Genomic DNA, 26016 nt, shown 5'->3' on the forward strand with positions numbered 1-26016 from the left:
AAAACTGTTTTAAGAACTGCTTACGAATTTAAACCAAAGAGAAGTTGGTATATCATATACTACGAAGCACTCTCTTAAACAACAGTCTGGCATCATTGTTAAAGTAATTTTAATAAGGTTAATTGAAAAGTCCCCAGCCTGACACATAGACGGCGCCACAAGAATTTAATCTGTGGCAACTCCGCCACAACGCCATTGCACAGAAACAACAGATGATGAGGAGAATTTTTGTTTCGAGTCGCATAGCACTGAACGATAATATTGGTAATCGAAAAAGTCGTATCGTATTTATAACCAAACTTCTACTTACTTTTTTTATTTATACTAATAAATAAATAAGCAAATATGTACCATTTTAGTCGACCAATTTTGCCATTTTTCCGCTAGAGACATTATTCCATCAATGTAAAACTTTCATCAGTGTAAATCGAAATTTCCAAAACGAAAGTGAGCGAACCTTTGTTGAGCTACACGAACTGATACAGCATCGTCTCCGTAAACTGCACAAATTTTGTTGGTGGCTTGCGTGGCATTCGTTTCTCTTTTATACAAAAATTTCAAAATAGTAGAGCGAATTTCTTCATTATTTTCACTCATTTTCGAGCAGCTGTAACTTTTTTTCTACTTTCCCGAAATTATTTTTTGGTTAAATGAAGCTTAAAATCTCACGTTTCCTACACTATTAGGTATGAAACAATGTGATTGGTAGCACTGGAGATATACAATTGCAACGGCATCTATTAAAAAAATACGAAAAGACTTTTTCGACTACCCAATATTTCTAGCAACTTCTGACGCCACCAGACGCTACCAAATGAGACATTCCATTTTTTCATTGAGTTCTTTATAAAATCAAATAAATAAATAATAAATCTATTATTTCATTGCAAGAAGTGGATTCCGTGTGTAAGTGGAAAAATATAAAGAGCTAAGAATCTGAGGCAACTCTGCCTTAAAGATTTCCACCACGGCGCCACCAAAAAGTATCGAACCATCTAATGAGGTGAATACTTCTTATGAGTCTCGTCATTGTACACGAGTTAAGGAAGGTATTTTTTATTATATTATTTTATCAAAATATCATAAACAAACAAACATCAAAACAACTTTGAGTTTGCGTAAACAAAAAATATCAAAACAACCTTATCTTAGAACAAAGGAAATGTATCTCAACAAACAATATATTATATGTAAACAAGCCATCAACTAATAATAAGTAAACACACTAGTTAGTATAATATAAAAGCAATAAGATCCATGAACTTGTCTTAAGACAATTAATAAAGATGGTATATCTCGGTACTTTCAAAAATAAATCTTTTGACTCATTTTTACTTTATGTAAAAATTAACTCAACAAAAAGAAACTTTTTTTGACGCTATACGTTTGGCACATCTTGTATTTGATGTACTAATCTTTATTATTTAAAGGATAAAACGGAGTTTTACGTATTAATAAAACATTGCTTTTTGAAGCGAAAAATACAGTTGAAGCATAAACACGAGTTTTTCGGACACTGTCCCAGGAAAATCAACCATCAAGGATTTGTAAGCTAAGTTTAGACGTGGTGAAATAAGCACCGAAGACGCAGTGGACTCCCAAAAGAAATTGCTACCGAGGAAAACATCAAAAAGTCCACAAAATATAATATGAATAACCGTAAAGTGAAGTTATTCGAGATGGCTGGCATTCAAAAGATATCAACTTATCATTCACGAATATTTGAGTATGAGAATGCTGTGTGCAAAGTGGGTGACGCGCAAGCTCACTTTCGAGCAAAAACAACGACGAGTTGATGATTCGGAGCAGTGTTTGGAGATGTTCAAGAGTAATAAACTCGACTTTTTACAACGATATGTGACAGTGGATGAAACATGGTTACATCATTTCACTCCGAAGTGTAATCAACAGTCATTCGAGTTAACTGCACACGATGAACCTGCTCCACAGCATGGAAAAACGAAACAGTTGGAAATGCGCAAGAAATAATTTTTATTGACAACTTTGAGAAGGAAGGACCATCAACAGCGACTATTTGCGTCTGAGTGGTGTGGTAAATAAACAAAACTGTCGATTCTGGTGCGAAGAAAATCCACCAATTATTAATGAACAATCAATACATTCACCTAAATTAACAGTTTGGTGTGGTTTTTGGTCGAACGATTGTATCGATTGTGGTTCACATTAAATAAAAGACTTTTGAATTTCATTGACAATTAATATGTTCATTTTTTAAGGAAAGCATAACACACTTATTGGAAAACCTTGTACATAGCTTTATTGGACCATTTGAAAGACGAAATTGCCCAAAACCTACCTCGTTTGGAAAAAAAGTGCTGCTGCACGAAGACAATGCACCGTGTCACAAGTTAGTGAAAACGATGGCAAAAATCCATGAATTTGATTTCGAATTTCCTAATCTCAGATCTCAAAAGGATGCTCGCTGGGAAGAAACTTTTGTCGAATGAAGAGATGATCACCGAAACTAAGGCCTATTTTGAAGCAAAGGACAAATCATATTACACAAATGGTATCAAAAAGTTAGAGAATCGCTATAATCACCCTTAAAGGAAACTATGTTGAATAAAAAACCGTCGCTATTAGCCCAAAATATTGTTTTGTTTTCTTGGTACACTCTTCATATGAACGTATGTGAAGTTTCATTTCAATCTGTCAATTCATTCTTTGTTTACAAGCCATTTAGTGTCGCCGTGTCACAGTATTTTTTACAATGGAAAAAATTGAATATCGTGCAGTGATAAAATTCTTATTTTTGGAAGGTGTAGCACCAAAAGAAATTCACGAACGAATGTTAAAAGTGTATAATGATTGTTCACCTACAATTAGAACAGTAGAAAGATGGGTTGCTGAATTTAAACGTGGACGTACAAGCCTTGAAGACAATCCACGTGAAGGACGTCCAAAAAGCGCATCAACACCAGAAATTATAGTCCAAATACAGGACATGGTTTTGAAAGATTGTCGATTGACTGAGAGAGATTTAATAGAGGCCCTACACATTAGGCAGTGTGAGCCATAGTTTAAGTGAAATTTTGGGTTTTGGAAAGCTGTGTACACAATGGTTGCCGCATTCGCTACCAATGGCACAAATACACATTCGAATGCGACCTTCTCAGCAACATTTGGAGCGATTTAAAAATGATAACGTGGATTTTGTACGTCGATTCATCACTATGAATGAGACTTGGGTCTATCACCATGATCTTGAATCAAAACAAGAGGCTAAAGAGTGGCCATGTTCGGCTTCGAAACAAGTTCGTGTCCGGAAATCGGCCAAAAAGGTTATGACATCAGTTTTTTGGGATGCGAGACGAATTTTGTTTGAAGATTACTTGCAAACAATACATTCTGAATATTATTGCGAAAAAAGACCCGATTCGCCGAAGAAAAAAATCCTTTTTCATCAGGACAATGCACCGTGTCACAAGAGCATTTTGGCAATGACTAAAATCCATGAATTAAAGTTCGAATTGTTGGACCCAGCGACTTTCATTTGTTTCTAGAACAAAACGAAGAGGTCATAACGGCTGTTGAAGCGTATTTTGCAGACCTTCTGGATTCTCACTTCAGGGATGGGATCCACAGATTGGACGATCGTTGGAGCAAGTGCATTAATGTTCAGGGAGATTATACTAATAATAGCATTTTGTAAAATTTTTGAAATTGAATAATGCCAGACTGTAATTTACGAAAATGCAATGTAGTGATCAAAATAATAATCGTAATAATAGCAAAAAGCCTTTTACATACATACAAAAGGTGAATCGATAGTCGCCCTAGATATAAATCCGTTTGCTATAATATAGTCTTATTTCAACACTTTTTTTAATAAATAAAATTACACTGATTTGTTACAGTTTTGATCTTCTTTTTCTACGTGTATACTAAGTGTCAATATGTATGATCGCTTTCATTTTTTTTTTTTTGGTTTGTGACAATGTAAATTTAACCGGGTTGTCGAAAGAAAGTTAAGAAAAAATAGATGGGAATCAGAATGGCCTAGTCGAAGACTAAGCGGAACCAAGAGAAGCCAGAGAGAAACCTATATTTGGTTTTCTTCATAATTAGTAGTTTGAGCAACAAGAAGATAGAAATCATTCGGGAACTACTTCTGAGCGAGAATTTCATTTAATATCCATAACAGAAAACAAAGATCAGCAGATATACTCGCTCTCTTTTCTATGTCGAAATTTAATGCTCATAAATTGAAACACTGAAAACTTTTAGCCAACCAAAATTACTAATGTTTCAGTACATACCAAGTTATGTATGGTTATAGGAGGTATTTTAGGGCGTCAGATATGGGTTGTATATTATGTATGTATACTACAGATATATGTAAAAAATATGAAAGTTACTATTAATCGTATATTATTTCTCTGTTGCATTCTTATTGTATAAAAACTATATATGTACTTTAATATTTCTTATGTTATTTTTATAAACTAATTGTGATATAACCTTCAATCGATGCTATTGCCTCTGTTGCTTTTCTAATAACTTTCCCCCACTTACATACACATATATTTATATATGTATGTATATTGACAATCACTTATAGCGATGTTGTACACACACATTTACCTTAAATTAATATTTACGGCCGACGCCTGGTCCTGGATTCAATAGACGACAAAAATGTGGTGTTGTCACGCGACAGTCGACCTGCATGTGACGTCTTTGCCGCACCGACTGTGGTCATTGTCGATTCGTTGATGCTCCGTTTATGTATTCACTGTGCCTTTTCACCTGTGAATGAAAGATATATACACATAGTAAAACGTTACCTTATATTATAATATATAGTATATGTATTGAGATTACCCTATTGGCATAGTAAAGTGAAACTCAAGAAAACTGATCTTAAAAATGTACAGAATATATTTAGGCGTTTTAAAATATAATGTATAAGTTAGTATATAATAAAGTAAGAAATGACTTAAATATTTGAAGATTAAATACTCTTGCACTTTTAAGAATTATGAAAGGTGTAATAATATATAAAAAAGTCTCGTTTAAACTTCCAATGCACCACCGCTGCATAAAATTGGACGATTAGATTTCAGGATACCAGTAGGGTGTTACCAAGAGCAGGACGAGAAAGAGAGAGATGAAAACAGAGCCAACAATGTGTGAGTGCGCACTGTTTTTATAAGACTAATTTCTTTAACCTAAACTTGAAGAAATTGATTTCAGCGTCAGAAGAACTGAACCGCTCAAACACACTTTTTTCAAAACCATCTTCATTGAATTATTGGGTTAATAAATATGTTCGTGCAGTTTGCCAAGAGATAACGTAACTTGATTATGTTAACAATATTCCGGACTTGCGTTAGAAACCTACTGCCCTAGTGCACCTTTTTCAGTATATAAGTATCAATGATTGTTGTTTAATTATTTCACTCAAATATGAAAAAGGTAATTTTCGGGGAGTTCTTCTTTATTACATTAATATGTCCTAGGGGAAGGAAAGTTTATAAATATGCTCTAGTTGAGCAAGCGTGCCAAAACTGGTTTGCACGATATAAAAGTAGTGATTTTGACTTGGAAGACGGCAACGACGTTGAGCTCGCACAGTCTTTGTGAGTCACTCAAGCAGCCAGATTCACAAATGCTGCATGAGCGGTAACAAAACAGTCGTTTTTGCATCACATTTTAATAAAAAAATGAATTCGTAACAACCACAAATCATATGTGAAATCTTGACAACCAACGAAATCAATGGCAAAGCCGAATATCCATGATGCTCTGTATTCGGTGGGAACAGAAAGGCGTGCTATTGTGAGTTTCTAAAATGTGGCGAAACCATTAATTAGGAATGCTAACGACAACAACTAATCAATTGAAGCGATCGATTGGTGAAACCCCCTGGAATTGGGACTAAACACGGGACAATAATCTATTATGGCAACACTCTTCTCTTATCGATAGATCGGTTAAAAACTATTTGGGGAAAGGAACGGCTTTGAAATTTTTGCCTCCCCGCCTTATAGCTCAAACCGTGTTCATTCTGACTCTCATATGTTTCGGTCGATGCAGAATACGATACTAAAATAGGTTTGATTCATTCATTTATTCATCAAAAATCGCGAAGTCAACGGACCGGCGCTGTTCTGATGGAATAAGTAATTTGATTATACATGAAAAAATGTTAGAGCTTTGAATCATACTAAGCATTCTGAGATGAGCTGGAAAATTTTGAAAAAAAAACCTACACGAATATAGGCCCAAAAATAGTACAATGAAGGATCTTGTCGATAAATGTTCTTTCGGATAAGTAGGCTAATAAGTCAGCCATAATGTTCGTCCTAATGTACAAATTTCAATAGCAAACCCGAAAACTCTATGTTTTCAGCACCCTAACGCTTAAAATTAAGATAGACCTCCCCTTTTTATACAATTCTGAAAATCATAAAATGGTACATTGTAGTATATAATATATACTTTTTTAAAAAACGTTTATATTTTTTATGCTTTGACAATTAAGTTTATTAAATAAAGAAATGAAATTACAAATTTTTCAACAAGGCAAGCAAACAAATGGTCCAATTCTTCTGAAGTAACTATTTTCTCGTGATCGAAATGTCAATTTGGTCTCCTATCACAGTTTTCAGATTGTTTATTGGAACGTCGTAGGCGACGTCGTTCAGCCAATAACTCTTCCTCCGTTTCATCAATCATTTGCGGTTCTAACCTAGCAGTTTCCAATGCATATGGGTGAATTGGTGCAGATGAATAGAAATAATCAGCTTCGTCCCAATCGCTATCACTATCATCAGTGTCGCTCTCACTATCGCTTTCTTCCTCCTCCTCCTCTTTATCGATGCGATCCTGGAAAGCAATTATAGCAGCTAATATAGACAGACGTTGAAGTGCCGTTAAGTGTATAGGTTGTGGCTCAGTTGTCACGTCTGCTGCTCGACTTGACAAATTAGACTCTCCTGAGTCTTCCACGGTGTCGGACTTCTTTTCGTTTTCAGTCTTCTTAAGGATGCCAGGCATTTTGTGTAATAATATTTTAATTATTATTCTATTTTTCAAGATGATAAATTTTGCGACTTGTTACTTGTCTGCTGATATTGAGCGAATGTGCCGATATGCAAAATTGCTCGGCTTTATATCGTCGTCTGCCGAACAGTTACGGTAGCAGGTAGAACTTAACTTAACAATTCTTTGGGTTGATTCCAAATATCGAGCAGTTTTCAAGGACAGGTAGGCGTAAACAAGTAATGCGATAATCCTTTATTGTGCGCGTGTGTGTGTGAATATTTTTTAACTCTTTAAAACAGTCTCTGAAAACAAAGCCTAAGGATTGTTTACTGCTAAAAAGTTTAAGTACTGAATAATGTTATCGTGTTTTGATGTTTTCAACGTAAAAAAGGATTAATTTTAAAATTTTTACAGGTGCACTACTTAACTGGCATAATACACAGTAATAGAACAAGAACAAGACAATAGAAGGTTTTTGAATGTATTTAAAAAATTGTTTTGCTTCCGTAATATTGTTTATCATTGCTGCGGATAAACAACAATGGAAGGAAGCTATTGTAAAGAGCTTCTTTTACTGGACTCGACTTTTACTTGTTACAGTAACGTCCACTAAAATTTATTTAGAATTCTTGGATATAAAAAATACACTACGGACACACAGATTTTTTTAGTTCAGACAAAAGAACGGACTAACAAACAACTTGAATATCATTTAAGGGGGTATTCTACTCTAGAATTTCGAATATTCGATTTTTTTTTTCATAAATACATATATTTAAAATTTAGACCCTTAAGAACATATCCTCCAAAGGATTTTTAAAAATTAAAATTATTTTAAGAGCTACAGTTACTTTAGTGACGCAGTACCTAGCCCGGTAGGTAGGTAGACTCACTTTTTTAAACGCGTTTTTCTCGAAACTACTTTTTTCCACACGGTACCGGCATTATCTCAAGTTCTATACAACCGATTTACTTGAAATTTTGTGTGAACCTTCTTTATATAATCCTTTATCCTTTATCTTTATATAATCCTTAATCCTTTGTTTTTAATATTTAAAAAAAATTCAGGAATTTCAAAAAAAAAAAGCGTAAAAAATGATTTTTATTTTCAGGCAGTCGCCATTTTTTCAAAAAAAAAAATTTTTTTCGTGTTCCCTGAGGTAGGGACTATAACAGCATCCTTACTGATTAAGAATTTCTTTTGATTTTTTTTTTCAGACCACCAGGAGAGTCAGGATCAATGTCACCAGGATGCGCCATTTTTTTACACCTGTCTCTCCCCCCCTCTAATTATTTTAATTTTTAATATTTTTTTGGAATTTATTTTTTTTTTTATATTCTTAAGATATCAATAAAAAAAACACCATAAAAAAATGAATAGTAAAAATATTTTTGGTTTTTTTTTAAATAACATTCAAAAAACTGCCCAAAATTTTATTTCTAGAATAGAATACCCACCCCCTTAAACGTATAGTTATCAGATGTAAACGTTTTCAGATCGAAGTTCTGACATGTACCAGAATAAATCTCGCCAGGAGATGAATGAAAGAAACATTTTGCGAACTCCATTCCTTACAAGCATTGCGAAACCCATCAGATACTGACGATTAGCAAAGGTATAAATTAGGCAAGAATATCGAAAATTATTTCCAATAAGTTGAACATCAAATTGGCCGCCTATAGTCTGACTAGATCACAGGTGGCTTAACCGGCATCATATGCATCGACTTGTTTTTTCGCAACGACATTTTCTTGAATCAACCACAATCAAATTTTATTTGCAATCCCACATTTTTTCTTAACTTCCAACTATCATCTTAGATCTTCTAATTCCAGACAAGTTTCTTAAAGATCCTTCTCGTTCATCCACAACATATTATTTACAGAATTTAATGAACTTTAATAGTCGGTATTTTTTTTTTAAGTTCTGGATTGCCTTGATCCCGTAGCCGATTTCTACTTAAAACTATCTAATAACCAAAACCCAAACAAATTTATTATTACTATAAATTAATACAGACAAAATGGCGGCTTTCAAAAGAAGTGTTTTTTTGTAAAAATCTAAAGTTTAAATTTACTTAAAAAGTCAAACTTGTATTATTGTAAAAAAACATATTCCTTCCATCATTATCTGAAAAATATGTCCAAGATAATCGAGAGAAAACTTCAAGGAAGTCGGTCAAGCCGTTTCGAAGTATTTTCCTCGCCGATTTTAAACAGCGATTCGAGAAAAGCGTTTAAAGATCGAGTGCCGATTACAAATTCTTATCTCAGAAACTAGTTGCGGAATCAATTTAAAATTTTTGGAAAATATTTTAAAAGATACATTCATATCTCATTTTCTACATTTTCAAAATATTAATAAGATTAATATGAAATATGAAAGAAGTTTTAAGTTTAACGTTGAAATAAGCTGCTTTTCTAGAAAATCTATTATTGTTTTGCTTCAATTAAAAAACTATTTTTTGTACCATATGAGTTCATTTGAAATGAAAGACACTTTATGCAGCGTTATTAACCTCCCCTTTCCATAAAGAGAACAATAACAATAAAATACAGTTCAGAAAAAAACAAAATATTCGTGAAAAGGAAACAGTCAATTAGTGTGTAGTAATTGAATACGGCTATGTAATAAAATAAATTAACTGGTGAATAGTACTTACGAGATCGGCAACAATCGGCTCCTCAATTTCGAGTCCTTGCAGCGCTTGCTCTCTGCTCAGATGCACTTCGTACGACATGGTTGGCGAAACGAAAACGACGCGATGTTTACGTGTTTGTAGAATATTCGCAATAACCATCTGCGTGGGGAGGAGAAAAATATATGAAATAATGAACAGTAAAGCTTACGAATGAAAAAAGGTGAAAAAGTGGGCTAAAGAAAGAAACATGAACGACGCCTAAATGGTTAAGTGTACTTATTTAGTTTTATGTATATATACATATATATATGTATATATAACGTGTAAGAGCGCAGACAGTTGTTTCAGGGCAATATTGAAGGAAATTGCATTAGGGTGTGTCAGTTTGTAATAAAAAATAATTATATATATTTTTTAAAATGTATTATGTTTACGGAGATCAAAAAGAGGATTTTAGGCGTTATCATACTAATAATGGACATTAGGGTATGGTATTTTGTAAGAAAAAATAACAATAGTTGTGTATTGACGGTTTATTTTGTTCGTACAGTTGTTGTAAGGTATTATTGTGTGAAGAGCTGAGCATTAGGGTCTACCATTTTGTATAAAAAATCTATTTGCGTATTACCTGTGCATTAGGGTCTGTTAGTTTGTAACACAAAACTATTTGCGTATTACCTGGGCATTAGGGCGTATCAGTTTGGAACAATAAAATGTTTTTATATTTTTTATCCATTAAGCATCTATTGAAAACTGATAATTAGGGCATGTCAGTCCGTTACAATATATAATTGCATATTCTATGGGATTCATTGAGTATTAGGGCGTGTAATTTCGCAACAATAATTGTATTGAGTGAAGATTTGATCATTAAAGTGTGTCAGAAATAATAATTGAGCATTATTTTCTGTGCCATTGGCAATTAGGGTGTGTGTAGTTTGTAGAAAAAAAAATTATATATTATCATTAATTACTAGTTCCGTACATGATATAATATTCTCTACATCTTTTGGCACTTTTTAGTTTCCAAAGAATATTACTTTCTACGACAAAGCCGTTAAATATTTTTAATGACCCTAATAACGTTATTTACATAGTGACATATAAATGTGTGGCACGAAAGCGAAATAGCTAAAAGCTATACACATACACATGTACATTACTGTATTGCCACATGCCACAGGGTTTTGCATGGCACACGTGATTGTGACAGTTTAAAAAAAAAAAATAAAAAAGAGTGGAATACGAGTATGTAGGTATAAATGCCGCGAAAAAAATATTAATTTCCATACAAACACACACATACAGACAAAATGAAGGTCAGCAATGCAAACCAGGTAAACTGTAAAAAAAAAAATACTATGCATGTGTGTGTGTGTAAGCATGTAAACAAAGGTGCACTGAGATGTTTGGCATTGAAAACGCGCTGAAACTATGTGACAATTTCGAAATAAAAACATTTGGTATGCTTTTCAAAGGCAAATAAATTGTTGGCATGCACGAAACTTAACCTTACAAATTGTCATAAACTAAACTGATATATTAATTTTCCTCGATTTCTCTGTACCCGCCATACAATTAAGCCATTGTCCATAACAAGAAGAGTTCATGGTGTGTATTACTTTGTTGGAAAAACATAGTTAGTATTTATGTTTGCTATAAGAAGGGTGGTTCAGCCCCGACCAAAACATTATTATTAAATTGGCTATCCGCTAATTACAGCAAACATGGTTATCTCCCCGCAAATAGGTAAACAATTTCAACGTTAATGTGTACCCGTCACGCCTTAGAGGCTGGTGCGTTTGGTGAGGATGCATTACCAAGGAATTTTGAGAGAGAGGAGAGGCTTATGAGTGTCGACAAATTGGCTATTTGCAAGCGATGACACTGAAACCGGCTAGTAGGTCGAGCGTGCACCTCAGATAATCAACTTAGCGTCATATGATACTTTGTTGTTGGATTATCATTGCAATACTTTTGGGAACGCTGCTGAAATTACAAACATTGCAGGCTAACAACTTCGTGCGGATATATTCTGTAGTTAGACATAACCTTCAAAAGGCACGTTTCGAATTTGCACAACTGTCGCAATAATGCTTAGTGAGAGTACTTTAAATGGTTTGCGAAATTCCGTGCCGTCCATATGAGATCTGAAGACGATGAAAATATCACAAAAGATAAAAATCGAAAAAACTATTATGAAAAAGCTCTGTGTACTCGTAAATTGAGTACCGCCCGAACTCATAGTCGGCCATCGATTCGTCGAGATAAAAGCTATTTCAAAGTTTCTTAAATAAGGCTTCAAATTGTTTCTTCATCCACCGTGTTCACTGGATCTGGCCTCCAAGGAAAAACAAATTTGTGACAATGAAGAGGTAGTCGCTGATACTGAGTAATCCAAGAGGCCAATTGTGCAATATTATCAAGAAATTGTAGGATCGTCATTACACCTCACCCAAGCTGATCAAAAAGATACGAATATTTCTGCCCAACTGTTATGTATAGTACATAAATTCGACAAGCGCACAAAATAGTTCGGTGGGTAGTGTGGATTAAATCAGTTGCAAATTATAGTCGGACTTCGGTTTAGCGTATAAAGGTTAAATTTTGTTGGTATGTTTACTTCTGCTTAACTTCTTTCTGGTGATTTTATTCCAGTCTATGTAATACTAAGATATACTCTCACTCTCTTAAAAATTTTAAGGCCGGACCCAGCAACTTAACCTCGCTGTTACACAATCACTTTATTTCACTGGAATGCTACTTAGACGGATTTCGCGGATGGCTTTTATGACCTTCCGTAGGGGGATTATGTAGTAAATCAACAAGTACTTCAGTTCTGTTGATCTTTTTCCAGTCTATGTAATACTAAAATATACTCACTTCATAAACTGAAGTTCGGACCCAGCAACCTAACCTTGCTCTTACACAGCTGTATTTTTCGCTGGAAATTTTTTTATACGGATGCCCCTAATGGCTTTTATGACCTTTCCATACGAAGATTATCCAGTAAATCAATTCTAGCGGCTTTCTAACGGCACTTTCTCTATATTACAATCCTACTACCTTTAAATATCGGAAGGCTCTCATTAACTAAGCGTTTTTTATGTCTCGTTAAAGCAATCTTGACATTCATTGTGATAAAAAAGTACGAAAGAAATTGTAAATAAAACGCAAAATATTTAATTGTTCATCAAAATTTATTTTGTCGCTTTCAAAGTAATCCTCAACAGATTCAATACACTTATACTACCGATTTTTCCAGCCCTCGAAACACTTATCATAAGCACTTTTTGGGATGGCCTTCACGAATTTTGTTTTATCTCTTCGATCGACTGAAAACCGGTTCCACGGAGCGGCATTACGTTTTTGGCATTCGAACGAATCCGCGAAAGATGCCGAGCTCTCTTGCCATGTCTCTAACATTTGCCTGACGATTTTCAAGCACCACATCCTCTATTTTTTAATATTTTCATTAGTTGAAGAGGATAGTCCTACCAACTTAGTAAAATAAATTTTTTTTAAATATCATTTGCCCCGGGGATTTTATTACGATTTTCGGGTGCTTTTTTGTCACAATATAAGTTCAAGGATTCGTTCAAACATTCGCTCTAGTAAATTTTTATAATTACGAAAAAACACGAATATATCGGGCAATGCAAATGAAACGTTTTAAAATCGAATGTCCACATGCCATTAAATACTAATCGCCAACAACATTAAACACCTACATATTTACATACATACTACATTCACTTATGAATAACTATGAGTATTAATAAACCAAATATGCAACGATCGAAGGCATGTTTGTGCCTTGGAATGTTGGCGTGTCAGTCTGTTTGGTTGTCGTGCTGTCGTGCTGTCGACCACTTTCATTACCAACAGGCCACCGGGCCAACAGAGTTCAGGCCACAAATGCAAATATTGATATTTTAAATTGCACAACACGTTTTGTAGTGTTCTTTTGCATTTTTTGCTATTATTGGGCTGTGTTGGGTGTGTCATCGGTGGGTTGACTAGGGTTAATTCAAAAAGGTAAACTATAGAAATGCAAATGGCCGCAGTTGAAGGGGCATATTAGCCAGAGGGCAAACTAAAGCATGCTAACATAAAAGGAAATATGACATATTAATATGCATATGTATGTGTACGTAATATACATACATACATATGTCATATACTCATAATTGAAGTGCACGTGTACTCACCTTATGATTGTACTTGAAGAGACTATCGCGCGCCTTAGTAATCAATAAATTCTCGTCTGTTTCCAGCTTGAATGAGACAACAAATGCATGTGGCACCCAGAGGCTTGCCAATGGCGCAAGCATTTTTGGCACCAACTGCAGCGAGATTGTCGGTGCACCTTGACCGGACTGTATTTTGTGAGTAGGCTGCAAGCAAAGTAAATCAAAATAATAATATACTTGTACATACATACATGCATTTACTAATATGTCAAATGATGAAAGGGATTCGCAAAATAATATGAGAATATATAATAATTATGAGAATATTGTATATATTTAGATGATGAGTGGCAAGTTGCATTCAAAATTTTATTGATTGAACTTAAGTTATAATTACACACAAAGGGGATGTAATAAGCGAATGAAGCCGAGATTTTTTCATAAATTCGAGGGTACTGATATCAAACTTGTGATGCGGCTGTAGACTTATTTAATATACATATGTACATATATTACTATTATTTAATATAGGTCCCCAAATTTAAATTTGTGCTATTAAAAAAAGTCAAAACAGCCTAAAAAATTGGTACAAAATCCTTAATCCTTTGTTTTTAATATTTTAAAAAAGTCAGGAATTTCAAAAAAAAGCCTAAAAAAAGATTTTTACTTTCAGGCAGTCGCCATTTTTCAAAAAAAAATTTTTTGTGTTCCCTGAGGTAGGGACTATAACAGCATCCTTACTGATTAAGAATTTCTTTTGATTTTTTTTTCAGACCACCAGGAGAGTCAGGATCAATGTCACCAGGATGCGCGATTGTTTTTAGACCTGTCTCTCCCCCCCTCTAATTATTTTAATTTTTAATATTTTTTTGTAATTTTTTTTTGTATTCTTAAGATATCAATAAAAAAAACACCATAAAAATAGATAGTAAAAATATTTTTGGTTTTTTTTTTAAATATAATTAAAAAAACTGCCCAAAATTTGATTTATAGAGTAGAATATCCCCTTAAATCCAACTTTTCCGTGGATGCGATTTATTCTAGATTAATAATTTTTTATTGCTTCAGTTTGCTAGAAGGATTGAAGTCGTGGGTATGGTCACGTGCCAATTTTTAAGCCCACTTCATTAGGTGCTAATTTTTGTAATTTTTAACATTTTTTACTACTCCCTTAAAATTAAAAATGCTTATTTTCCCAATAATCTCTTTTGAGAAGTTTTATTATTACTTAATTAAAGCAATCTATGTTTTAAAACTTTCATTCCATTCATTTCCATCTTGCTACAAATATTACTTTGTAAGGTTACTCATACGCCCCGGCACTATTACATTACCAATCCATTTGCATACAAAAGCATTTGCATACAAATGTGTATTTGTGCATATAATAATAATCGTCCGAAGAAATCGCATTATTCCACTTTACATATGTACATACACACCTACATACACATGCACAATGATATGTGTATTTAAGGCATTATAATCAATTTGAAGCCATTGTATGTTAATACAAAGAGTCGGTGACATGTCGACAGCGTGAAAAGAATTTCTTTGTGATTCTGCATATAGAAATTATTGAAATTGAGCGGTAAGTATAGAAAACGATTAGGTTCTTCATACTTAAGTGAATATGCGTGCAAATGAAATATGAAGATGGTCGTTGGCATTGACAAGAGACAAAGAAACTAAGAGATTTAAAATTTTCTTATTCAATGAGATTTTCATAAATATTTCAAAATAACATATGAAAAGATTGAAGAATATATTAATTATGGCTTTATCACTTTTTTTTTAATATTTTTTTATTTTAGTTATAATATTTTTTTAATATGTTTTTATATTATTATTTTTTTTTTTTGCAATAAATTTTTAAAATATAGTTTCTGAAGTAAACACGAGAAAATCCATAATTCATCATTTTATATTATTTAATGATTCATAAAATGAAGGAAAAAATAATAATCTGCTAAATTATTCCATTCGATAACAGAAAGCTCAGAAACATTTATTATTTTTCAACAATACAAGTAATTTTCTTGTATCTCATAAATTTCCTACAGCTAAAACGGCAGTTGAAAAAATTCTCTCACAATTTTTGTCAAAAATATATGTGACAATAACATCACTCTAATATGAAATGTAGTTTGAGAATATCGCGATTAAAGATAACTGTTGCAGCTTATTGAACTTAAAAAGTCTGCTATCCAAAAATTATTTATTAGGTTTTAGTATGTTATTTTAAAAGCATAACCTAACAAAATATGAAAAAAAAAATTTATTTCACACTAGATTAGATGTATTCATATTTCAGACAAGCGCCTGAATGTAGGCAACGATTGCAGCATCCTTTTCAATAACTCAGGTTTCCTACGAAACGCAAGTACCAACAAGCTTTCGTTTATTCGACTACAATTAATAGCCAAAGTAGAAGGATTTTAACCTAAAAAAATACCAATTTCCACTAATACAGTTTGACGCTCACATGCCCGAATTAAAATCGGAACACTTAAAAAATAGTTCATGCTCTAGCTATTAAATAAAGAATACTGAAATTTTTTAATTATTTGCATTCTTTAATATGAACGTTTTCAACAATGTCAAATGCTTTCGGCCCTGTCCGCTAGCGTTAATCAACATAGATGCTATTAAATTACTTTAACCGAGCTTTAATTAGGCAACGAAATGCAAAAAAAAATTAAAAACAGAAAATAAATAGAATGCAACAACAGAAAAAATGAAAAGCTAACAGCTGCAAGTGTATAATTCATTCATAAACGCCAGTGCTTCAATAACGAGTGAGCAGCGCAGTCAGCCTTGCTGCCGCATAAAGTCCTTTTGCTGCCACGACACTATAGAAAACATATATAGCAATAGGCGTCAAACTTATATAAATAACATAAAAATACATATAGATATTCGTATGTATAGTATAAAAAGTTAAAAGTAGTGATAAACAGTTGGTTGTCCAGGCGAAAGCGGGCATGCCTGTTTGCGAGCCTAACTGGACTTGTCAGTTCGAAGAGTTGTGGTTGAACGAATATCAAAACAAAATGAAAAGCAATTTTATGAAAATGATTATTTCACGTGCAAATATATGAGAAATATGAACATTTATAACGCTTCTGAATGTATGTATGTATGCGTATGCTAATAATGTATTTCTGACGAGCTCTTCGGCAAATGTCAATGATGCCTGTAAATATACTAAAATTTTGCTAATAAATCTTTCAGAATTTCGAAATAAACGCACACAGAGAAAAATCAATCACACACGCACAGAAGCAGTTAGCAAAAATATAAATTATGCACAAATGTGGATGTACTGAATTAACGGTAATTTCAACAAAGGCATTGTCATGACTGTCATTTATTTTGACATTTCAATTATTTGCATTTAATATTGACTGAGCATCATTTCGGATGCGAACAAACACAGTTAAATGCGATTTACGCAGCACACATATACACATATACACATACAGATATACTAATGAAATAAGCTGTGTGTGCATGCCAGAAACTCCGCTGTGCAAATGGAACTTGAGCTCTAAAAAGCATTTGGTGCTTGGCGCGTTCGTATTTTATGCGCCTTCAGCATTTACAAAAGGCAAACAAGCAGACACACACACATATGTATGTAAATATGTACATATGTGTGTACAATAATTCAATTTCACTTATGTAAGAGCGATTGCGCGTTTCCAATAAATATTAAATATAGACGCACACCTAAATACTTGCATATAAACCAGCCCACGAGGCTTTTGCGCCAATAAGCGGAGCTTAACATCGTAAAATAAATAATGAACCTCTAGCGCGGAAAAGGAAGCGTCTAAAAATTGTGGGGAGGGAAAATAAATACTGAATGCTTTGAGTCGTGTGCAATTTGGAGATTTGAAATTAATTTCATTAATTCGTGAAGCTGACGGAAAGCATATTATATATTTAATGATGTAACGGTTCCACGGTTACGTTAGGAGCATACAAAGCACTAGAAAGTAAAAAGAAAGCTAAAGTCACGTTAAATTACGTAACTTTGAGCGAAGCAAGTCAAGGTGAATGTATGTATGTATATAAAGAACTGAATTTATCTAAATGAGTTTTTGCAATAGAAAGAATCATATAAAATATTTACTTTTGGTAAGTTCTATAATGACTTTGTGAAAAACAATTAAATTACATTCATTAAAATTTAAAATTTTACAAAATCAACAAATAAAACTCTATATAAACAAGAAAAAATGTTCGTTTGAGCTTGTCGAGTATGCAGAAGTTACACGAAGCTAAATCTGGCGAATAGAGTGGTTGCGGCACGATATTGATTGAAAATTTGGCAAAAAAACTCACGAAGAATCAAAGCGGTACGCAACGGTTATTTATACGGTATAACGGTATTATTTATAACGGTATATTATCGTGGTGCAAAAACCAAGAGATGACTGCCCATAATCCTGGCCTATTTTTAAAAATAGCTTCGGGCAAACAATGTATAACACTATAATGGTATTTCTTGTTGACAGTTTGGCCGGTCGGAAGGAATTCGAAGTACACCACACCGCGATAATCGAAGAAATCTGTCAAAAAAGCTTGATATTCGGCCAATTGATCGTCTGTTTTGGGGTCGTACGCATAGATCCAAGGCTCTTCGCCAGTAATAATACGTTTCATGACATCCTTGTATTCGGAAAGCATTGTTTCACAGACGCAACGCTGTTTTTCGAAAAAATTGTGATTTTTGAACTTTCACTTTTTTTTTAGATCCAAATGATTTTTCAAAATGATTTTCACTAATCCTTCCGATATGCGATGTCAGTAAGATCCCTTACTGTTAATCGTCGCTTCTCAAACTCCATTTCCTTTATTTTGTTGACGTATTGATCATCAGTTGATGTTGATGGTCGTCCTGGACGTACATAGTTCGTCGTCAACACGTTCGCGACCCTTTTTGTATAATTTTTACCAATCAAAAACACGTGCTCGAGACAAAAAATTATCACCGAAAGCCTTTTCCAACATTCTGAACATTTCGCCGCAAGAAATTTCATTCCGCACACAATATTTTATGGAACTTCTTTGTCGAACACACTTCATGTACTTCAAGAAGACAAGTGTATAGTAAACACTAATGAATATTTTGATGTGACATTTGACACAGATGTCACTGACAGTCATACTTACTTAAATGAGAAATATTTCGACGAAAGTGGTTTCCTTTTGGGTGCTACAAACTTCTTGACTATAAATTTTACCAAACTTTAGCGCATTCCACTTTTCCAATATGTTTGTAATAAATAGCACGTGCAAAAAAAAGTTACTTTCCGCTTATATAAACAATTTCGAAACAATCTCCACACCACATTTACTAAGGATAATAACAACAACGCCACCATCTTCGTCTACATCACCACCATTGTCAACAACATCGCCAACAATCTATTTTTAGCATCGTAAATACTTTTTTCAATTTTTGTTGCAGCAAAAGCTGTTACATTATCAGTATTGATGTTGTTGTCGCCTTCCAGCGAGCAGTCAGTGTCGTTGTTAAGTAATTTGATTTGCATAATTTCACTTGTAAATGCTTGTCGCTCCTTACTTTCCGCTCCCACGCGCTTCACACGCCTTCACTTCTTTTGCTGTGAATTAATGCGATGATGACTTTTTTATCGCCTTGCGGGCAACAGTTGGCTTTCTTTGCCTATGACGTCTATAACCACCGTCATCATGCGACATTGTCACCGAGCGGGCTTTAAGCCAAGTAAATCTTCGCCGCAGAAGGATGTGAATGTGTGCTATGGCCTACATATACATTTATGCGCGTTTATCCCTTTATAATAGGGCAGCTCCTACAATTACCTTTCTATCGGAAGCAGACCTCCTACGCGCTCTCCCCCATTATGTTTTGAAAATGGATTTTACTCTCTCGTTATAGCTTAAGTATTAATGTGAGTACAACAATCGTTATTGTGTTGGTTGGACTTTTGAAGAATGAAAATGCCAGACAAGGCTTTATTTTTTATTATGAGTTCATAGGTTTTACGCTAGCCATTTTCGTTTATTTTGCCTTGAATATTTAACGTATGTTTTTGTTTTCTGCCTTACATACATATTATAATATGTGTATATTTATTTAATTTAATAACTGTATTTTAGTAAGTTTGAATTTAGTAGGAAGGACAACACCGCTCCCACGTGAGACATTTCAAAAATTAGAAAATGTCGGTAAATTGGACAAAAATTTTCAGGAAGTCAAGAGAATTTTCTTGTTTCCTGAAGATAATGTTGACTGCCTCTAAAATGGACAAAGGGTTTCCATATATCCCGATACATTAATGTTTGGGTATGAACGTAACGCATCAATTCTGGTGATGGATCGTAGGTTTGTGAATATGACGTCGAAACTGTCCCTTAATGAGCTGAAATCGAAAATCCCGTGATTCGTTAAAGCTCAGTGCCTTTAACGAATCGACAATCCTAGCCGAAGCTTATAACAGTTGTATGGAAAATTGGATAAATCGTTGACACACTCAGGATCATATTTTTAAGGCGACAATAATAATTAAAATACGTGGAAATGTTGTTTTTTTGTCTATCCGAGTCAAATTTGTTCAGATAATATAACGGAATGAATTACCTATGTATATTGCAAACTAGAAATAATAGACGGTCGGGCACAGCAACAAGCTGCAACACACAGACACACCTATAAACATACATATGTATATACATGTGAACATATACATATGTATGTATGTGCGCTACACAATGACGCTTCCGCGCTTCATTCACAAGCCCGGTCCAATGACATCAAGGCAAAGAGAATTGGAGCAAAACAACGACGGCCAAGTTTGCAGTCATTTGAGCATAGAGTCAGTGAAGCAACTAAGCTACGCTCGTTTGCACTGCTGCTGGCGACAGCAAGACAGTGGTGGCGAGCAAGGACAATGTCAAGGCGACCGTCACCCAACATCGAAAGCAAACTTTTCACAAATAAATGACAGGCGAAAGCAACAGACTCACATAGTTACATAATACATATATCTAGTCTACTTAGCGCCTTTGTGGTGGCAAAGATGTCACACCAACACCATAACATAGTTGGGGATGTCGGCCGAAGGCATGCATATTCAAGAGACCCTTGTAAGTGCTGGTGGAGTGGCACATTGACGCAAAGCGGATGATAAAATTATACTGAATGGAATATTGAAAATGATAATAAAGTCATTTACATATGTAGATGTGTACATTTACTATATTTTATACGAAGGATGATCAACAAAACAGTAGCAACAAGAAGCCTTTCCTACAAAAAAAAAAAAACACCAAGAAAAAACGATAACTACGGTTGCATCGTAGCTATAATACTCCTTAACAAAAAAAATTGTATGGTTCAGACATTTTTCAATCGCATTGGACAATAATCTATGCTAAATTTCATGAAAATAGCTCGTCAAATAAGAAGGTTTTTAATACAGGATAACACGTTTAATGATAGATGTATGCTATAGCGATGCAATATCAGCAGTTTATCATACATACGAGTATATATTATTTATAGAGTCATTGACGTTCCGTATTAAATACAGTCAATCTGCATAACCACCAAGCACGAATTAAAATTTAATCTTTTCGAGCAACCCTCGTAGAGTAAGTAAAGTGTTTATACAGCTCAAGTATTGTGTTAAAAAAAACATTGTCAAATCAGCTGTTATCTACGCTTGAGCCCGCTGCTGTTGGCCGTGTTGTAGAAGGAGGCATTAACACCAGCATGTTATCACCCTATTGCTGCAGCACACCCATACAATGTGTCCGTCTATAAGTGGATGTTCAGCCATTGTTTTAAAAATTCCATTCATTTTCACTCGAGCTGGGCGCCAGCAGTGGCGACCGAGAACGATCGAAGAATGCCAGCTGTTGAGTTGGAGGTGTACAAATGACCTTGCCAATGGTCATATGGATAATAAAGATAATAACGAAGATGAAAATAGTAGCGTAGATGACTGAATATATGAATATGTTGAGCCTAAGGATAATCATTGCGGCGATATGTTGATAGTGAGGCAAGTAAAAATGAATGGCATGACACCTCAGGCGTGAACATTTTGTGTACAAAGTACATACACACATATGTAAGTATGTATAAATTAAGTACGGTTTTCATCACAAACACTCTGATATGCGTAGACGTGTTCAAAGTATTTGTAATACAAATATTTGGCATATCGATAGATGAAATTGGAGAAGAGTCATGGCATGTTTTTAAAATTCAAATATTTTATTATTTTGAGATGTTACGAAATGTCACAGTTTTTGTCCAGTCTGATAACATAAAAAAAAACGCCAAAAAGTAGAAAATAAAAATATTTTTAGCAAAAGTTGCAAATTCTTATCAGATAAATTTTTGTCAATAAGAATGCGTAAGCAAAACGAACAGCAGATTGTGACATATGGTCGCATTGTTATGATGTGCTGTTATTGCGGTGTCCTACACTACTTCTTATTATGTCATTGCTGACTATTTAATTCAGCATTCAGCTCAGCATGTCTACAGAATTGGAGAACGATTTTTTACTAAATTCTGATTGTGGCATGATTTAATTTAGCCAATCAGAATTCGATGGCTTTATTCTTTATGCTTATCCATCCATCTCAAAAGAATAATATAAAATTATTAATTTTTGTAATTTCCAGATGTTCTTTGTGTTTTTCATTATTTAATACACATTTTTATATGAATTCGATATTGTACATATGTATGTATGTATGTATGTAGGCAATAAATTTGTAAATAAACCAGTTACAAAGGAAAAGTTAATAATAATAATACCCTTCACAAATAAAGTTTCGATACAAGAATTTGATTGTGATGGGTCAATTTGCATGTCAGTTATATGCTATAGTATGTCGATCTAGACAATTTGTTCGACGATTGTAAATGTTGCTTTGGCCAATAATGCAGCCAAAAAAATAAAAATAAAAAAAACTATTATTAGAAAGTAGAAAGCTGTGTAAACAAAATCGCATTAAATATTCTAGACTTTATTTATTCGTGATAAGTAGAAACAAAGAGAAATTAAATAAGCAAGTTAATGCTTAAATAACATATTGCTGAAGGTTTAAGTTAAAATACATATGTACATATATACGTATATGTAAATAAATACATTTTTATTTTTTTGCCTTGGTCGATTTCTTTAATCTTTTAAAGTTTGTTTTTTAAATATGCTTTTGCTATAAATACATCGATAAGAAGGCGTTGCCCTCATTTACATATTTCAATTTGCTAAACAATTTATTATTGTGACACGCATTTTTTCACATATTTACTTGTGCTGCTTTTTATGTGATGTTAACAAAAATCAAAATTAATTGTATAATAAATTGGGCATTTAAGAAATAAAATACAAATACAAAAACAACGTAACATCTGTCAAATATTCCCGACAGACAAACGCACACAAACACTTACCATCATATCCTGAGGAACGTAGAAATCTGATACTGCCGCTGCTAAATATAACAACGCTCTCTCTTCGAACGCCGCTAGACATTCACATGCGGCACGTAGTAGCCACAAATAATCCGCCACCGTGTTAAAGTTAACATACAAAATCATTTGGGATTCGCGGGCTTGTTTATATTTGGCTAATATCGGTGCGAATACATCAACGGAATCCGGTTTAACCGTAATCGATGTACTTTGCCCATTGTCGGTAATGTCGAGCATATCAAAAAATTGTTGGCCGGTAAGGTGTCGTGTAAACGGTTCTAGCGACTTGACGCGATACATAAATATAACGGCATAGTCATGATCGAGGAAATATTCAGCAGATGCTGAGCCACGTGTTCCCGCACTAAAATTATCTACAAAGCGTACGGTATTGTGCTCCAGAGGTACTGTGGTCCCACCTGACTGAAATTACAGAAATGAAAATTTGAGAAAGGCAAATTGGAAAAGAAAATGTGTAGGAGTTTCTGGTTTGATAAGAAAATGTTTGAAAATATTTGTCAGTACATAACATATGTAGATGGTACTACTACTATTACATCCTTATAATTCTTAGCAAGCTTTTACCTTTAAAATATACTTATGTACATACACAAATTTGACAAATTGGTCAAAAGGATTTCGTGTGTCCATAAAGCATTATTTTTTCGAGGAAAAAAATACAGTTAAAGCCAAGGTTTCGATCGATCACCTTTATTTGCACTCTGCACCAGCTAAATTAACCGAGGAAAAGTGGTTTGCTAAGTTTTAATGACCGAAATGAGCATCAAGGAGGATGAAGGCAGTGAGCGCCACCCAGTGACTTTTTCCAGATCTCAGACCTCAAGTGAACGCTCGCTGGATAGCAATTTAGTAACAATGAAGATGTAATCGCAGAAACCGAGCCTTATTTTGAGGCTTAAGGCAAATACATATATTATAAAATCGTTTTATCGACCTCGAATATAACGATATTTGAATAATAAAAACAAATTTTATTTTAAAAATTTCTATGTTAGTCTTTTAACTTTTTATCCCATTTAAATATAAACATATATTTTACTATATTAATCCAAAATAAAATTTGTTTCATCAACTTGTATCTTTCTCACGCCATTCAGGTTAAATAACCGGATTTACATATATCTTGCCAAATAATGTCACAGCATTCTTCATAGGTTACCGGCATATGTAATCACAAACATATATATATATCATGTTATTATTTACAATAATTATATGTGAAAACTTACCGTTACAAGGACGATACGGTTTTGCAATTTATTGTGACGTTCACAAAATTCTTTCAATAATGAACGATTATCCTCGAAATCGGTTGGCGGTAAATGTGTATTATAAAAATCCTCCCAGTGCGTCATGATGATTAAATTTTTGATAGGAATATATATGTATATATATTTATATTTACTGTGCGATCTGTTTTAAATGTGTTTTTCTTTTTTTCGTCGAGAATTTCACCGTCACAAGCAATTACAATGTTTGCGTAGCAAATATAGTTTTCCGGTTTTATATTTAGTTGGCTGGGTTTTGCAATTTGAACATTGATTGAATTAAATGTGTCGCGTTTGTCTTCCCTTTCAAACTCGTTGCCGGAAATTAAACTTTAACGATGATATCTGTATGCGAGTTGTTATGAGCAGTATTATGTTTTAACTTGGTAGGTATACGGAAATGAAGAAACTTTGAGCTTTACTGTGCGAGAAAAATATGAAGGAATTACAAAACTTATAGAAAATGTAATATGTAAGTATATAATGAAATGGAATTTAGCAACTTTGTTTTGGTGAATAACCATCTTCAATAGCTACCATCTATTTATTCTAATAAATTCAGCTTAATGTGTGCATTCGAAAGAAATCCTCAATTTAATAAGAAAAATAGAAGGATAGGCATCCAACACTTCAAAAATATTTGGGATCCTATCAGAAGTAAAGTCATATCAGAAAGTCCAATAAATGTTGGTATTTTAACATTGCACATGCTAGATGTACATTTATCATATTAGAAAACTTTAGAGGTTTTTACCAGTCGATGGAAAACTGCGGGTTTCCAAGGTAATCGAATACACATAAACGAAATAATCAAAAAACTAAAACATTTTGTTTTAGAACACGTAAAAAATGTTCATTATTAACCATAATTTTCTAATTAGAAATTAGCCTTTAGAGAACACGTTTGAACCCAAACCACTCTCCTTTCAAATCAAACATAAGTTTGTCACTTTCGTTCATACTTTATTTTCCAAATAATTTCTATGCACATTCTCATTCTCACTATCAACCACTTCGTTTTATTTTGAGATTAACAATTAATTGACGAACTGTGATCACATGCACTACACTTACTTTTAACTTAAAATTTTGATAGAAATTAATAATTGATAGAAATAATAACACTCACGACGTGTCGCCAACGTACCGAAAAGACAAAAACATTAAAACGGAGCAATCAATTCACATTAGTTTCGTTATTCAATTATTTGGAATTTCGATGCACTTTACTATTACCATATTACATTCGAACCGCGCTGTGTTCCAAAAAACTCTGATTACACTCCAAATTCATTTATATTTTCTATGTCCACCAGAATTCTGACGAAAATTACACAGGCGCAGAGAGCAACGTTCAAAGTCGACATATGAACAAATGTCAAAAGAACAGG

General features: G+C 33.7%; 1 protein-coding gene across 8 annotated transcripts; it reads right to left on the minus strand.

Annotated features, from left to right (window-relative positions):
• Positions 1-561: 561 nt before the first annotated feature.
• On the minus strand, positions 562-26016 carry LOC105227635 (phosphopantothenate--cysteine ligase). 8 transcript variants are annotated; one of them, XM_049448751.1, is made up of 6 exons: positions 25862-26016; positions 24587-25046; positions 23316-23759; positions 13865-14050; positions 9675-9812; positions 562-4770 (listed from the first exon to the last, which is right to left on the minus strand). In XM_049448751.1, the coding sequence occupies exons 2-6, from the start codon at positions 24710-24712 to the stop codon at positions 4720-4722; spliced, it is 945 nt and encodes a 314-aa protein (XP_049304708.1). In that variant the 5' UTR covers positions 24713-25046; positions 25862-26016; the 3' UTR covers positions 562-4719. The 8 variants fall into 8 exon arrangements, with proteins under 8 accessions (XP_049304708.1, XP_049304706.1, XP_049304712.1 ...); XM_049448749.1 differs by having other exon boundaries at positions 25700-25998; XM_049448755.1 differs by having other exon boundaries at positions 24587-25041; positions 25773-25992.

This window comes from Bactrocera dorsalis, chromosome 2, assembly GCF_023373825.1.
Source record: "Bactrocera dorsalis isolate Fly_Bdor chromosome 2, ASM2337382v1, whole genome shotgun sequence".
Taxonomy (NCBI): domain Eukaryota; kingdom Metazoa; phylum Arthropoda; class Insecta; order Diptera; family Tephritidae; genus Bactrocera; species Bactrocera dorsalis.

Bases quoted from the DNA above. Each gene is read 5' to 3' on its own strand.
- LOC105227635 (XM_049448751.1), bottom strand. From the start codon at position 24,712: ATGACGCACTGGGAGGATTTTTATAATACACATTTACCGCCAACCGAT. The intron at 23,760-24,586 runs GTAAGTTTTCAC...CTGTAATTTCAG, and splicing joins ACCGTATCGTCCTTGTAACG to TCAGGTGGGACCACAGTACC. The intron at 4,771-9,674 runs GTAAGTACTATT...TTTCATTCACAG, and splicing joins AGCCGATTGTTGCCGATCTC to GTGAAAAGGCACAGTGAATA.